Consider the following 17073-nt stretch of genomic DNA (forward strand, 5'->3'; position numbering starts at 1 on the left):
AGAAGGTAGGGCACGTCGAATGCAGTAGTAAACGTAAAAATAAAACAAACTAACCAAACACAGCGGATCCATGCATATACAACAAATATACACATAAACAACACACGCTCACAATACACGAAGAAAAAAAAACTCCCCTAAATCGCATAGTCCTCGTTTATGTCTACCGGAAAGAGCGGAAAGTCAATGAAGAATCCAATAAAATTTACGTTTTAAATAATAAAAATCGAAGTTTATCTTCACGAAAGTAGCGCATTTCTATCCACAAGTCAACCAAAAATGACAGTCGGCGCAGTTTGGTTGCTTCCTTCATCATTACCGTTGGTCATCGACAGGATAGTTGGCATGCCACGTGAAAGCGCCGTACGGTCCCGTTTGTGCACCGAAGTCTACAAAGTCATCTCCAAATGCATCTACCTCGTGGAAATTTAAACTGTTTGCACGTGGTCTTTCTTCCGTTGGTGGAACTTTTCGCTGTTGCCCTTGGTTACCATAGTAGTGCCTTTCACCACTCGTATAATCGACTAAACCAGAGAGAGAGAGAGAGGTGAAGGTTCGATTAGGCAAAAAATCGACATTAAAAAAAAGGTTAACTTACATTCATTGTCGCGTACAATTATACAATCGGTAAAGATCACTACACTACTTAACAACATTAGAATAAATTCACCCTTCATACTATCTTAAATATAGTGTACCTCCTTGTTCACTGTCTTTCGAGAGAATACCGACTTGTTGTTTGACTTATACTACTTATACTTACTTTTCTGCCGACTCTGTTATGTGTGGAAGCGTGTAGTAAAAGAAATCGTGTTAAACGGAAGTTAAATGCAGTTGGTTTTGCGCTCCATTTCTTCAACGATCAATCATGCACAATCATGCGTAACGTGGATTATTGGTGACTAATGCATTATTTCTGATTGGTTCAATTGGCCGCTTGCAGTTGAAAAAAGTGTTGAATTATATCACCACCGCCAAAAACACATAATCCAAATGATTAACTAACATTATCAAATTGTTTAAACTTTATTCATTACATACAACACATTCAGGGTATCAATCACCGCACTTCTATGAAAATTATTTTGTTTTCCTTCGTCCACTCTGAGCATTAAATGTGTTTTATACATTTATAAATACCTGGACGTATGGACCATTTTAAAAACGTACATAGTTTAAAAACTCTCTCAAATACAATGACCGGTAAGTAAAAGATAAAGGTAGACAGTATTAAACCGCAATACATTGTGCTTATGAAGGCATAGGGAATTGGTAAATGCTATTTAGCTTCATTTTATTATACAATACTACCAGCCAATCAGCAATCATGTTTTACCTTCATCACTTTGTTACCTGTTTTAACCATACATAAGATCCTTTCTTTATTTCCAAACGTTGGCACCTCTTCATGAGATAAACTGTGAAAACCTTCTTTTATCAATCTCATTTCACTCTACTGATAGATATGAAGTTAAGCACGCTGTCTATTGCTTTACTCGATCGCGCATTATGTACTGTTCTAAATCATACTGTACACACAGTTTCTTCTAGAAACGCACATCACATTTGTTTTGTCTAGATTATTGTAGCTCTTGTTCATCAATTATTGATATAACTTGATTGTATTATAATATAGCTTGTTCTCCATGGATCTACAACGTGCACAGCCTCTCCAATGATAGCAATGCTTTAGTTTTTGTTTCACGCAACTTTCAAATAAAATTCGTTTAATGCTAAACCTGATAATGGTACAACTGTTATAAAACTTAACTAGAACGACTTTTAAAGCATCAATTACGAGCACGAACGTCTGTCCTAAGTACATAGTGAACGCTAGAACAAAAGGAACTAAAAAACTGGGCAAGTAAATTTGCGTCCGCTTTTATTGCACGGCGAAACATATTCTAATTATTTTAGCGTCGCTTGTGGTGTGTAGTATTGTGGGATTTTGCTAAGCATAAGGGTACAATCATTATTATTTGATGCTTAATATTATAATCTTCACCTGACACATCGTTCGACCGTACGCTAGTTGCATTGCTGCTGTTTAATGTGTTCCATTAGCCAAACTTCTGTACTGCACCTGCTGCTGTTGTTCGTTTTTGCTGGGTTCACTTATATATTTCCCGGATGATACTACCGTCGAGGCGGAGGTACTGCTAGACGCACTTATATCATCCACCTTATCGATACTTGACGATTGAGACGAACTGCCCGCATCTGAACCATTCGTCAAACCCAACCGATAAAGTTGACTACGCGATAGCTCATCCGTTCTATCGTAAGTCGAATGACGTGCCAATCCTTCAGCAATCAACTCTTGCCCTATGTTGATGAGATCCGTACCGTTGGGCGCTATGTCGTACAGTTCCACGCCCGGAATGGGTGATGATTCGCGCCCATGCAGAGGACTTTTGTTGTTTCGGTATGTGACGATTTTTGAAATAATCTTTTTCCATTGAGCCACTAGAATTTAACAAAATATGCTCTATTATTGTAACTACCACTACTGAGGCATCCCCAGTTACTACTGCTTCGCTTACCGTGCGTTAGTTCTTCGAATCTGGTTACAGCCATCGGATCCCATTCGTCTTCTCCATCGGCGGACGATGAGGGCACTGGGTTGGATTGTTGGGCCGGTTCCACCTTTGCTAGGAAACATTCTATCGCTTGGAATCGTGGTGCCAGAAATTCTGGATTTAGTTGATACACTTCCTTCGGGTTCGTATACTGATTGTCTCCATAATCGACAAAGAATAGATCAAGAACCATCTCGCCGGGTTTGTATTCGTTAGGCAGAAAAGCGTTTATTTCTGCCCGGTACCATTTATTGTCGGCATTGAACTCGGCTGCTACTATCTGTCCAAGGGAAAGTTTTTCCAGCTGCTGACGGTTCTGGCTCTGGTTGTAATACAAAGTCATAGTTTGGACGAGCAAATCCAACTCTAGCGACTGCGGACCGACCAACTGCACATAAAACTTGCTCGGCGATACAATGGTCGATACGAAGATTTCCATCTGGCCGGGCCCAAAATTCGCGGAACTTGCTCTTCCGACAATTGATTTCGAAGAAGTTGCGGGCGCTTTTTTTCTTCCATCACTCGGTGTTGGCGTGGGGGCCGAGCTCGATGGCGGTGTCCGTATGCGAGGCTCTCGTGACTGTAGCGTTGCATCGAGGAGTAACTTTCTGCTTTCACTGTCCTCCTGTACCTTTTGTGCGATCAGCTCCTTTGCCACTTTTATTTGCGATTCCGTGCCTGTTATCATTACGCGCCGTTCGGATTCACTTCTCGCGTTACCTTCAAGCCACACTTTGGCCATCGATTTACGGCAAATTTCCTGCAGTTCGTCACCACACCGGCCAAGTATTTTCCCACAGGCTACCTGTGGTACGATCACTTCCTCCGTTATCGTAAGTGGCCGTGCCGTTTCTTTCAGTATCATTTCTTTAGCCTTTTCGACGACAACAGCTGATGGGCCCTGAATCTGGCACCGTTGGTTGGAGTCATCGTAAACACTGAAATGAATCACTGCGCCGGTGCTTTGCTGGATATGTTTCAACGTGTAGCCCTTGCGACCAATTACCAACGGAATAAGACTGTTTGATATTATTAATTCCGATACCACCGGATCCTGCTTGGTTGGGTTTCTGGTAAAGAAATCCACCAAGTTTCCTGTCGAGTTGGGACGCCTTTTTTTAAACACCATGTACAGATAAGCCCCACTAGCTCCGAGCAAGGATAATCCTAGGATTAGTGGGATTGCTGGACCAGATGCTTTCATCTTGCTTTATTACACTGATTACTGAGTAGAGACACCCAAACAAATCCTGTAAAGGAGGAAACGAATATTAGTAAAAATAGATTCCCTTGACGTCAAACCACCGAACTTAGGAGGCCTCGATGGATACGTTAAACACGGTCCTACTGAAATGTGTTTCGTTTTTCCCTAATGCCGCTAGAACGCGAATGATATTTAAGCCCTATCGAACGCATTGAATTGGAACGTCATCGCCAGAAACGAATCAAGCGAAAAGGCTAAGCCGACTGATTTTTTAGCCTCTATTCCTCGCTTAATGGCATCTCATGTGTCAACACTTTTTTATACACCACTTCGACTAATAATAGCGTTATGACATAATAATGTGGATACGAATAGTGCGCAAGTGGGTAAGTAATTCACTTCACCTCATGTAAATTAGCACCGTTGTAAATGCTTCATTATGTAAGTTGCGCCATTACACGATTTGGAGGATGGATGCCCCAACAGCATCCACTTCTGCAGAATGCAGTATTTCCGAAATAATATATTTTTGTTCTTAACCTGATTTGGTTTGTGCGATAATGTGCAGGAAAGGGCAGTAAGCCGAAATGTTTGCAAACACACACATAAAAAATGCGAGGAATATTTGCAAGTCCTTGACCTTGCATGCACGGTGCTGCTCTGAACGGTAGAATCTTCGGCCAATTGTTAAGATAATTGGTTGGACCAATAATAAATATTCGTTAATGATCTTAGTTATTACCTTTTTAATCGTTTCGCCAAGAACAAAGTGATGAAAATAGGTGCGCTGAAAAACACGATTCGTTCTCGATGGAATTCACATCACTGTTGCAGCTTCTTGCAAAAGTTACACAAAATCACAGAAACTACGATCAATTAAAATTTGGTCTTTACACTCGTTGGAACTGCATTTGATGGGATAGACAATGAAAGTAAACCGTAAATAGCGTAAAACTTATGCAAATTGAGAATTGGCAGCGTGCTTGCCGAATTTGTTGTTTTTTTTCTGTGCCAGAGACACGGCCAGACCACTTGCCGTATGTGTTTATGTCAATAAAAGTGCGACTGTCATTTGAAGGAAAGTCGAGCAGCTGGCGGAAGAATTCGAGCACATTTGACAAGAAGCGTACGAAAATAACAACAAAACGAACACTTTTCGTTTTGCTGTCAAAACGGCAACAGCCTCATAAAATCAAACGAACCAGCTGATTAACAACAATAGCAATACTACATTGTTGTTGATAAAATGTTTTTTAAATTATTTCTATGCCGTATATAGTGCTCTACAGAGTGTAAAAATAAAACTTGCTAAGTCCTAGCACCTTATGAAATGAAACATTTTGATTTTATCATTAATGATTAGTATTAAGCGATGAAATTCTCTCATTACACTTCATCAATTCCGCTAAGTACATACGAGAAACTTAACTTAATTTCGTAAAGAAGCTATTGATTTAATTAAAGAGGTGCATACGATTTTTCATTGGCACAGATACTATTTATTTGATAACTGTTTCTCTCTCTCTCTTCATGGCTTTTAACGACCTTACAGGTCACGCCGGCCATTTCTGGCTTACTAGACTTTTTTACCACGTAGCCGGATAGTCAGTCCTTGCTCCGGAGACGGTCCGGATGGTATTTGAACCCGGTCCTGCTGTGTGGATCGGCGCCGTTTATCACATGTACCACCCCTTGATAACTGTTTATAAACTTTATCTCTTTTCAACACATAACATCAACCTTAAAAGGTTTAAGGCTGAAAATGGGAAAGAATTAGATTTTTGTGCTAGCCCGGCATGGTGATAGAGGTGGTAATGTCGACGATCGTCACACGACAGGACCGTCACCATATCCGTGCTCGTATTTCCCGCACTCTGAACTTACTATCCAATTGCGAATAAATAAAGTCAAAGAAAGCCAGAAATGGTCGGCCGTTGACCACTTGGAAGATGAAGGAGATTTTGTAAATTAAATTTCGTTCAATTGTGTTACAAATAATAACGAAGGTGGGTAATGCACATCAATGATTACGATCTGGTTTTCAAATCTCGACCTAATCATGTCTCTCATACGTAACACTGACTATTCGATTTTAGGTTATTCAAGATAGAGTTAACTATGCATTAGCCATTGACTAAAGATGTAAACTAAATTAAACTGTATCATGAAACAAAAAATGAATTGTTAAAATTAATCTTAATATCTAAAGTACCTAAAATTATAGCACAATATTTAGAGTCATGTTTCTAACTTTAAAGTTCAATTTGATCAAGAAAACAGATCATCTAAAGATCGAACCTCTTTTACCAATCACGAAATACTAGTCTAGGTTTGTACCTGTATTTATTACTTGTCTGAATTATTATCGCAAGAAAAGTTGTTAAAATCAATATAACGAATAAATTAGATATCTTTAGAGTCATATATTTGTGTTCAAACTTCTTCGAATGTTATATCTGATAGTTAATTTAAGTAAGATTATATTTCTATAAAAATAGTTAATGTTACCTAAATCCGCGAAAATTTCGTTATCTTTAAATCTATAAAATCATTTCTTTATATATTCTGTTTAAAGGCCAGTGAATTCCAGCTTTATTTAATTGATTTGTTTTTAATAATTGATTCATTCTCTAAAGACGATCATCGAGTATTGCTATCTGTGTTTAAGCGACAGATAAATAGAATGCATAACCGACGAGTAAATGATATCTGTTTTACAGAAACCAGGACAAACAAATATTTAAATTTAAGTAATAATTTCGAAATTTTGCTATATGAACAACATATCTAAACGTTTCTAAGAAATACGAAAAAACACGAAAATGTTGCGCAGCCGCATTGAGAGAAATCAAAGTTATACGATTGTTGCAAAGAAAACATGCATCAAATGTCAGTAAAAGCTTGTTTGATGGTGAAACAAATTCCATAACACAAGCCTAAAGTTTAAAACACAAGAAAAGATAGACAAAACACTAATAGTTGATAGAATTTTACCTGTGCCCACATTAGTACGGTCGTTAAAATGCTGCTAAAAGAAATCGCCAGGTTTTCATTGCAACATCGAACTTTGTACTGCTATCTGATACTGAGCATTTGGATATTTTTGCTGATAGCAGGTAAGGAGAGTGTGCATTTTCTGTGCGATTAACATTGCAACTTACACATTCATCCGGCAGGCATGTACAAGTACATCGGTTCCATAGAAAATGGTAATAATCTGCTGAGTGCGAAGGGATTCGGATATCGCAAAACGGAATCCTACCTGGTAGGGGAAGGATATCCGACGGGCAGAAATAGAGTCCGGGAAATCAATCAAACCGACTGTACGCATCCGTACGCGATTGTTACGGGCGAGGAAGGTGGCTCCTTGGAGGGTTGGACATTGCAGGGCGTACTGCTGCTGATACGCCACGGTGACCGTGGCCCAATGGCACATGTGCGAGGCATCAATGAGGTTGACTGTGGATATGATAATGATCCCACCCTGGCGCGATATATTAACTTCCTGCAGAATACTACCACGGGCAGTACTAGCGGTGGACACTGGATGAAAACGGGCCCATTCCATGGGTTTCCCATGCTGCCGGCAGCGACGAAGGTGTGCTTGTTGGCGCAGTTAACGCACAAAGGAATTGCCCAGATGCTACACGTGGGTGATATAGTTCGACAAGCTTACGCGAATGCACTCGGTTTGTACGCACGTGTGCCGATGAGTACACCGAGAACTACCCCCTTCAATGGCACGGATGGAGCTTCGAATCCAACATCTGGCTTTCAGTACGTGGTAGATGATGTCGTCATATACTCTACGCGATATCGTCGTACGTTTCAATCGGCAATGGCGTTACTGTTCGCCGTTCTACCACCCGAAAAGTGGCTTGCAATGCAGATACAGGAAAGCCACAGTTTGTCTTATTGCTTCTCGGACTGTGCCTGCCCCCAGGCGGAGAAGCTGAAGAAACAGCTTGCAAACGAGATGAATGGCCATCTGGCAAAACATCCGGCCATTGGTGCGATAGTGCAATGGATAGGAGCGGCCTTGCTACAGAACCCACAGGCAGCGGGACAACAGATAAATCCACTCGAAATACGTGACGCACTGTTGGCTCATATCTGCCATGGAGCCCCATTGCCTTGCCGGAAGATTCACAGCAATGTTCAGACAGCGGATGGACATCGGTACGGATCTAAAGCTCCCATTAGCTCGACACTAGATCCGCTCGGTCTCGATGTTATCAACATCGATCTGGATGAACCAACGCTTGGTGGAGGGTCCGGTCCACCCATCAACACGGAGCAACCGGATGATTCGGATACGACCGAACAGGAACCGGAAATTGAAGGATGCGTTGAGAAGAGTCACGTGCTCGCCTTGATGTCATACATCCACTGGGCCGGTATGAAGGAACTGTACAGCCAATCCATGCGCCAACAGGGACTGCTGCGATCGTACGGGCTAATGCGCAACATTGTTGCGTACATGCTGCGAATGATCTCGGGAGATCGGGTAAAATTTGTGCTTTACTCTGGGCACGATAAAACGATTGAGTATTTGATAGCCTCGCTGGGCGTACAATTGGAGAATCCATTCATACCGTACGCGTCGCGGATGGCTTTTGAGGTGTACAAAAGTGAGAAGGATACGCAGTACTACTTTCGTTTGGTTTATAATGGCCGGGATGTTACGAACACTATAGACGTATGCGAAAGTGGCAAAAGTCTAAATGTACCGAGAGGTATTCGTGGCGGACGAGGACATCTGTGTCCGATCGAAAACATTATTCGGTTCATTCACGATGATTACTTCCTTTCGCTTAATGCCACCAACTACAAGGATGCTTGTCTGGCACAGACAAAGCAGGAAGGGTTTTTCTAGAAGAATAATGTCGCTGTTACGTAGAAAGTGAGATTTACAAAAGTGAGCAGTTTGTTTTTTGTTCAAATACAAAAGTATCGTATTTTACGTATGTTAAGTTGCAAAAAAGGGGGCGAAAATTCTCTTATTACCTGTGATAACTTAGTAGTGTACATGTTTTTAATTAAGCAGTGTTTCATATTAAATGAATTTTGTTTATTTGTGTTGATAATTTATATGTTCGAATGTTTCAAATTGCTTGCTCAATAGGGTTAGTGAGAACTAAAAGTAAATCAGTACTTTAACGAAAACATAGCCACTTAATGCCATGGAAAACGATACATATCATTGACGTGCGGACAACACTGTTCTTTAAGTGTTTTTAATGTTATAAGTGTTTACAGATATGATGTATAATGTTTACAGATATATATATATATATATATATAAACAAAATGATAAATTTCAGTAAAAATAAACAAGCTTCCTTAAACTAGAGAGAGAACATATTTTCATTGCAAATACAAAACAAAATACTCTTAGGTGGATGGTTGATCATACATTTCCGATACATTGTAATGATCTGAATATTATTTTGGTGATCTGATCTGAATAAAGTCGTGCTATCAGATTTTATATCTAGATTTTCTGGACCTTGCTTACCCGAATGTGGATAGTCAGCCCTATATACAAGGAAAATGGTACCGGTATTGGTGCATCTAGACTGGTGCTGTTTACGATAATTAAACCAAGTACTTAACAACTAAGAAAGAACATACATTTTTTCTTTGAAAACATATCAGTTTTCCTGCCACGCTTTTACTTATTTTCATTGTAATAAAGGTTAGGTTGGTGGTGTAGGTAGTCGCTTATGGCTCTGTCGTTTAAGGGCTTCTTTATAAGAGAGAAAAGTGTATAAAAATGATGTATCAGAGTATCGTGCATACCAAGATTAGATAGAAAATGGGCCTTGAAAAATATTATACAACTTCACGAAATCGAAAAAATCAACTGGAAAGCATATGAAAAGTACTAATACCTCGAATACCATTCAAAACTGCCGTGAAATCATGTATCTTTCGGACACTACAGCATTTGGGGATTTGCTTGCCATTTCTGAATTGCACTGCGCCTTGTATTTATTCGTTGCAAGAATGCCTGCAATGCTTTCAAGGGATCGGCATAGGCGGGAATAGGTACTCGTCCTGCCTTGTAAAATTAATTATAATCTTTATGCTTATGCATTATATCTTTATGATTTATGCTCCATTCAAAGCATTGCGGAAAGCGATTCAATACTAGCGTGTATCGCTCGATTAGGGGAAACTAACTGCTAAAATACTAAATATATCATTTAGTTGGATCTGAAGATTTATTAACAGAGACATTTTGTTAAGAATTGCTGCAAAAATTTAATCTTGCTCGTGATGTTCGTTTATTTATTTTCAGTTGAAAATTATTCAATTAAAGCAAAGAACATAATGAAGTTTTTTATTATTTTCGACATGCTTTAAGGGCACATACATGCAGAACAGCCACAAGTAAATGAATATATACAGCACAAATACACACCGATCGGCTAGTTTCACGATCAGTGTCCAGTCCCTTAGCTCCATATAGTTCGAAAAGACAGTTGGCTAGAAAATAAAATAGTATTATGAATAAATCGTCGATGAGTGTAACGCACACATGTTCGGGATGTATTACTTTGTGTCCAAGGCTTAGATATTCTGTCTGAAGAAACCAATACATCATTCGATTGTTTGTGAGCATACTTATAGATCGTATGATTATTCTTGGCGGAGTTGTGTGTAGATTGTACACCCATCGGAGGATCAGTGTGGTCACAAACAACAGCAGTGTTAATACCATCGATGCGATTTCAAACCTCACTATGAACACATTTTACGTGTAAGTTATACGTTTTGTAAATAGTTTGGTTGAACTCTTTCTTTTATACATACCCATGTTTGGTACTTCAGTAGATTGAAATGGTAGGTCATGAAGAAGTCGGAAGTGGCACATTAAAGATATAAAAATAATCTTTGCCTTCTCACTTGCGATAGAATTCAACCAGCAGATGAAAATATTCAACATAACGAGAACTGAACAAAACAAATAAAAAAAAAACATTTATAATATAACGGTCGATGTATGAAATTAGATGTAACATTACCAAACGCGGGAAAGTAAAACGTGACTAATGCAGCATGAGGAGTATGTTGCAAATTGAACATTAGTTCCTTCACAGTTCTTCTGGTAGCTCCCGGAATGTTTAGCATTGTTGCATTGGACGTGAACGATGTCATGCACCACTTGGCTGAAGGAAGATTCCCCATCATTGCCACAATCGTTTGGAATGGTAAGAAGTTGATTTCGTCAACTAGTTCCTTATCATGATTCGAGAACCACGTATGACAATCCATTGTGTTGTAGGGCCAACGTGAATAATCTGACGAACATTTGGCTTTAAGTATACATGTGGGTATACAAGACAATCTTCCCGTGTCGTACAACACGCAGTGTGGATTGTTGCAGGATAACGAAGATACACCTTCATAATCGCTGGGGCAGTAAATAAATGACCATATAAATAGTTTGATGCAACAATTGCAATTTTTTGTGGTTACTTACGAATTTATGTGCTCAAACTGCGGAATCCAAATTTCATCATTTTTAGGGTGCAACAGAGTAATGTTAGACCAGTCCGATGCGTTCCACTGTAATGAAGTATCATCCCACATCTTCGTGTCATGTGTTTGAAATAAAATATAGGCAAAAACAAGAATAAAAAAGACATAAAAGTTCAATGATCATTATTTCATTGAAACCATTTCTATTTACCAAGTCATATATCATTTCCACATGTAAAGTTTTAAAGTAGCTGTGCTGTAATGAAGGGCGGAGAATTAAGTTAAATGTCAACATTTTTCTTATTCATACATACAACGCTAAATTTATACACGTAGGCGGCTACTGTTATATTGATCATATCGAATTCACTTTTAGCTGGCCGTATCGATGGATCGTACCCATTGCAGAACAAGTGTTGTTTTAGAGCGTTTTCCACATTGCTGGTTGTTCTATTGCAAACGATAGAGGCTGTTCATATACAATTAATGTTTGTTTAATTGTTCAATATTGCTTCTGTTCAAATGTGCTTTGCAACTTACTAGCTGGATTCGAATGTATGATGATGATTAACAACACCCGAAGCATTGGGTACACATATCCCATTTTGAATAAGCTTTCCATTACTCGATGGTTTATTAACATGCCCTTATTACACTGCAAAACTTGCACTGCGAATAGACTAATCGTCACTAATGCTTTTATCGTATCACATTGAGTTTTATAGCAAGCCACACTATAAGCTGACGTATCTGCCTGAGTAATTCAATATGTTTCGATAAGATTCATAGAAAATTTGATAGTGATGTTCTCGAAAAAGATATTCTTTCACTTGCAACAGAAAACAGCTACACTAACTGACGTATGCATGTTAGTTGATATTATAGCAAGAGTGGGCGCCTATCAGTAGGCAATGGACAGAACAAACAATATTAGCAGATACTTAACAAAGAATACGATATCGACGTACAATTTAAGCATGTGCTAACACAGGGCTTTTAAAAGGCTTTTTTAAGACCCGAGCCGTGTTACATATCCATGATCATCGAAATGCGAGCGACATACAGACTAATGAAAACATTACTTAAGGTGAATTCTGATAATGATCCAATAAGCTCAGCTGTTGTGCTTTGATTGTGATGTACTGAAACTTCATCCAGTGATGGTTGCAAAAGTACCTGAAATTAAGCAAGGTCATCCGCCATGGGGCATGAATGGGCGTACCGAAACTTCCCTGTTCATGCCGACGGACACGTTACAGATTCGGCATAGTAGTGTCATTCTAATGGCATGTGTAGTGCAAAAGAATGTCAACAAGAATATACATGTCATTCAAAATATGTCCCGAGATCTCTCGAGAATAAAACAACAAAGAATATATCTTATTGCGGTGTTGTTTAGGTGCAGATACAAGGACTTGATCGCCTAGGAATGCGCAGGATATTCTCGAGTCTTTCAAAATGGTGTGATCGACAGGGCAATCGTTAATGTAATAATCAAAACAATTCCGTCAATTTCCTCACTCTTTATATACCGTATGTTTCAGTATGGTGATACATTAGTACTCTTTAGAATCTTCAAAGGTGATTGGTTTCATATTTAAAGGTGTTTGGTTTCATATTTGAAAATAATGTTAAAATGAAATAAAATTATCGATAGAAATGCTTGCATAAAAACCAACTTAAGTTACAAAAACCTACTTAAATAATTAAAACCAATCAGCTAGTTGATCCAGGTGAAGCATATGCATGACTGTTACTAGAAGTGTTCTTCAGCGAATAAAAAAAACATACTTTCCTAACAATTAACGGAATTTTTGGAATTAATGATGATGTCGTACTTTATTTTTTATTAAAATGAAAATACAGTTTCAAGCCGAACACAGGCCACGATCATATTTTAAATTATATTTATCGTGCTGCAAGGGCACATACATGACGAAGAGCCACAAGTAAATGAATATATACAGCACAAATACACACCGATCGACTAGTTTCACGATCAGTGTCCAGTCCCTTAGCTCCATATAGTTCGATAGGACAGTTGGCTAGAAGATAAAATAGTATTATGAATGAATCTTCGATAAGTGTAACGCACACATGTTCGGGATGTATTACTTTGTGTCCAAGGCTTAGATATTCTGTCTGAAGAAACCAATACATCATTCGATTGTTTGTGAGCATACTTATGGATCGTATGATAATTCTTGGCGGAGTTGTGTGTAGATTGTGCAGCCATCGGAGGATCAGTGTGGTCACAAACAACAGCAGTGTTAATACCATCGATGCTAATATAAACATCACTAAGAAAGAAGAGTAATGCGTATTAGCGGTAATGGTTGATTGTGAATAGTACATTGTGTAAGTGATTGTATCGTACATACCTATGCCGGGTATTGCACTGGATTTAATTACCAAATCTTGGAGAAGCTGGAAATGGCAAATCAAAGATATCAATATTATCTTTGTCTTCTCACCTGCGGGAGAATGCAACCAACAGTTGAAAATATTCAGCATAACGAGCACTGTGTGAAGAAAGAGACATATTTAACATGGAAAAAGCTTAACCAACGACAAACGATAAAATCATTACCAAACATAGGAAAATACAAGGTAATTAGTTCAGTATGAGGAGCGTGTTGCAAACCAAATTCCCATAACAACACACTCCGTCCGGTAGCACCTGGAATATCCAGCAATGTTTTGTTTGACGAAAACCGTGTCATGCACCAACTGGCAGTATTCCCGTGTATACTTGTATATTTCTCTTGCATAACAAAGTTAATTTCGTCTACTAGTTCCTTATCACGATTCGCGAACCACAACTGACACGTTAGTGTATTGTATGGCCAACGTGAATAATCGGGGAAACATTTGGCAGTTGTGCTGCACTTGGGTCGGCATATCAAATGTCCCGATTCCAACAAGCAACAATGTGGGTTGGTACAGGAATAAATCGGGTCTCCTTCTAAATTACTAGAGGTTAAATAAATAAAAAAACAGTTGATGTTGCGATGATAATTATTTTTTCATTTCATGCTAGTACGAAATCGGCAACTTACGAATTGATATGCTCAAACTCCGGAAGCCAAATTTCGTCGTAGTTGGGACGCAACAGAGTAATGTTGAACCAGTCGGATGAATTCCATTGTAATGATGTATCTTGCCAAGTCTTCATTATTGATCGTAAACCAGAGCGTAAATCAGAAGCAAATGTGTTAATTATTATCAAAGTAAAAAAATATCGTCAATATTAAATCTCATGAAAGAATTCTTACCATTCGATACATTATATGCAGATCCATCGTATTTTGGTATGGATGCTAGAAAATAGATTATTATTAGTATGATATATTTACATAGTTAAAAATTATCCTTACGAAATCAAAATCAGTGATAATTGGGATCATTGTTATGTTGATCATATCGAATTCACTTTTAGCAGGCCGTATCGATGGATCATAACCATTGCAGAACAGATGTTGTTTAAGAGTATTTTCGACATTGCTAGTTGCTTTATTACAAACTATGGAAGCTGTTTACATGCAATGAGAATTTGTTATTAAAGTAACTCATTTGTTGTATAAAGTTGTTAAACGTTATATCCAGACAACATACCTGCAGGTTTCGTAATAGCGATAGCCATTACCAAAACCCAAAACTTTGGAAATATATTTTCCATTTTGAATGAGCGTTCGAATACTTAATTACCACTATGTAACCATACTCTGCGAATTTTCTTCTACAATTAAACAAATCGTCAGTAGCACGTCTTCTACTAGACATGCAGTTTTATAGTACAGACACCCAACGAACTGACGCATCTGCTGAAGCAATATGATATGTTCCGATAAGTTTCATGAGAAACTAACCAGTTGGTACGCGAACAAGTTCTCGTGTTTCCAATGGGCAGTTGCTACACTGACTGACGTCTGTTTATATGCGTTTTTTCCATCTCGGCGATTTAGTGGAAGATTGTGGAAGCGTGTAATGCACTTTATGGTAATATTTATGATTTAGAAAATGAATTAATGCGTGCATTAAGAATGCAAATTTAACAAATTTTTATGTGCGTTCTATGTAACATAGTGGTTTATTTACCTCGGACAAAATGGTTTGGACAAACGGACAAATTTGGATAACTTTCGATATGCTGTCAGTTCGGAACTAAACAAATGGTGAAAACATAGTAGAAAATGATGGGCTTGGTCTGATGGAGAAAAGATGTCTTTATTATAGGCCGGCGGCATCTGAGCAGCAGGCAAACACCCAGAAAGAGCACTGTGTGAGCAAAGTGTTAGTAAAACAAATATTTTCGATTGTTGAGGAAATTTACTTCACACTAAATGGAAACAACTGCTATGAAGGTCGAGTAATCAACATTCTCCACCAAGAAGATCTCCAGTAAGCTCTCACATCATATTCCGGTTGAAGCTGTTTGTAGGGTTTTTTATCCATATTAAAACGAACAGTCGAGTGTTATATTTTTTCATCATTTTTATCGTGACTGATGAATGGAAAGAAAATTTTCGGAAGTTTTCGCCATCATCAAGTAATAGCATGCCTAGGGAGATGTAATGTAACGACCTGACCTCGACACATAGTGCTGCAAGTGATCCTCTCAATGTTTTACTTTCGGTTGACAAATAATTCTTGCGTGAACCTCAAACATATCTCCCCTGACAAAAGTGCTTACATTTATCGTTCAATCTATGCAAAACCCATGTGCAAAGGTGATAAAAATCTCTACATTGATGAGCCTTTTAAGTTACAGCTTTAAGCGGCTCATGTGAGACTTGTTGATGCAGTGTCAGTTATTCTTATGATAGGAGCTTGTAGTGCCACCATGATAAGGAAAAAGAAGTAGCTGTAAATTAGTAGCTCCAATCAACATTCAACGATTGATGTTCCCGGTGTTTAGTTTCACACGATCGTCTACCTCAACTCGTCACTTACAACTCAACTTTAAATCAGCCTCAATTCGCAGATACCTTTCCAACTGAAGCTATCGCACTGTACGTGTCCACTGACGATTCACAAGCCTTGTGATTGCGTAAGTCACTATTTAAAGTTCGCTTTCGAAGAGAGTTTGAATTATTCAACAAAATTGAACTGCTCGTCAACAAAAATCCATAGCTCCAGACAAAGAAAATGTTTAGGTCCGAAAAATGAATCATAGTTAAGAGTGTACAATAATGAAAAACTTTGACCGTGCAAAAAGTGAAAAAGTGAACGCAAAAAGCTGAATGTAAATGCTTGATTATGCGTTGAGGTAAGGTTGGAGGGAAGGCTTCCTAACGATGGTTAAAAACAAGCTACTAATTTTTACAGCACATTTATAAAATGGGATAGTAAACATGTAAATTTCATTTCCCCAATGATTTATTTTCACAAATGGTGTCATTGTACCGGCGTAGACAAATAGGTACAACAATTGGTAAGGAAAAAAGGTAAGGAATGTTCTTAATAATATTTGACTTTACTGGAAAATGTCTTGTCCAATGTTATGCCTAATTAATTTGCTAACGAGTATTAGCTCGCTGGAGACGCTGTCATGGATTGAAAACTAAACAGAATCAAAGAAATAACAGATTGTTCTGACAGTGAGTAACATATTTGACATTTGTTTCTATGTTTAACGGTAAATGTACAAAAGGTTACTAAAAGGTACATGATACAATAATTAAATAACAATTAAGCGCATTTTCAAATGTACAATAATTGCGATCAATTTTAATTAATATTTTACATTGAAACAAACAACTTGAACTAGTGAGAAGAAACGAACCTTTTTTTTCTTTAACT

General features: G+C 38.3%; 4 protein-coding genes across 5 annotated transcripts; 1 reads left to right on the forward strand and 3 right to left on the reverse strand.

Annotated features, from left to right (window-relative positions):
- Positions 1-997: 997 nt before the first annotated feature.
- Positions 998-4853, reverse strand: LOC125766644 (tudor and KH domain-containing protein homolog). Of its 2 annotated transcripts, none has more exons than XM_049432868.1 (3): positions 4526-4853; positions 2544-3829; positions 998-2466 (listed from the first exon to the last, which is right to left on the reverse strand). In XM_049432868.1, the coding sequence occupies exons 2-3, from the start codon at positions 3781-3783 to the stop codon at positions 2048-2050; spliced, it is 1659 nt and encodes a 552-aa protein (XP_049288825.1). In that variant the 5' UTR covers positions 3784-3829; positions 4526-4853; the 3' UTR covers positions 998-2047. The 2 variants fall into 2 exon arrangements, with proteins under 2 accessions (XP_049288825.1, XP_049288826.1); XM_049432869.1 differs by lacking the exon at positions 4526-4853 and adding an exon at positions 3890-4154.
- Positions 4854-6106: 1253 nt separating this feature from the next.
- Positions 6107-9269, forward strand: LOC125766642 (2-phosphoxylose phosphatase 1). The gene is made up of 2 exons (XM_049432860.1): positions 6107-6899; positions 6960-9269. Exons 1-2 carry the CDS (start codon positions 6806-6808, stop codon positions 8657-8659), a joined length of 1794 nt encoding a protein of 597 aa, XP_049288817.1. The 5' UTR covers positions 6107-6805; the 3' UTR covers positions 8660-9269.
- A 780-nt stretch (positions 9270-10049) lies between these two features.
- LOC125766649 (acetylcholine receptor subunit delta-like) lies at positions 10050-12467 on the reverse strand. The gene is made up of 8 exons (XM_049432874.1): positions 11812-12467; positions 11586-11740; positions 11483-11527; positions 11273-11382; positions 10815-11203; positions 10603-10743; positions 10346-10530; positions 10050-10275 (listed from the first exon to the last, which is right to left on the reverse strand). Exons 1-8 carry the CDS (start codon positions 11912-11914, stop codon positions 10099-10101), a joined length of 1305 nt encoding a protein of 434 aa, XP_049288831.1. The 5' UTR covers positions 11915-12467; the 3' UTR covers positions 10050-10098.
- A 612-nt stretch (positions 12468-13079) lies between these two features.
- LOC125766650 (acetylcholine receptor subunit delta-like) lies at positions 13080-16582 on the reverse strand. Its single transcript, XM_049432875.1, has 8 exons — positions 14887-16582; positions 14649-14803; positions 14547-14591; positions 14331-14440; positions 13862-14244; positions 13653-13793; positions 13387-13571; positions 13080-13316 (listed from the first exon to the last, which is right to left on the reverse strand). The coding sequence occupies exons 1-8, from the start codon at positions 14948-14950 to the stop codon at positions 13140-13142; spliced, it is 1260 nt and encodes a 419-aa protein (XP_049288832.1). The 5' UTR covers positions 14951-16582; the 3' UTR covers positions 13080-13139.
- Positions 16583-17073: the final 491 nt, after the last annotated feature.

The sequence above is a fragment of the Anopheles funestus genome, chromosome 2RL (genome assembly GCF_943734845.2).
Source record: "Anopheles funestus chromosome 2RL, idAnoFuneDA-416_04, whole genome shotgun sequence".
NCBI classification, from domain to species: domain Eukaryota; kingdom Metazoa; phylum Arthropoda; class Insecta; order Diptera; family Culicidae; genus Anopheles; species Anopheles funestus.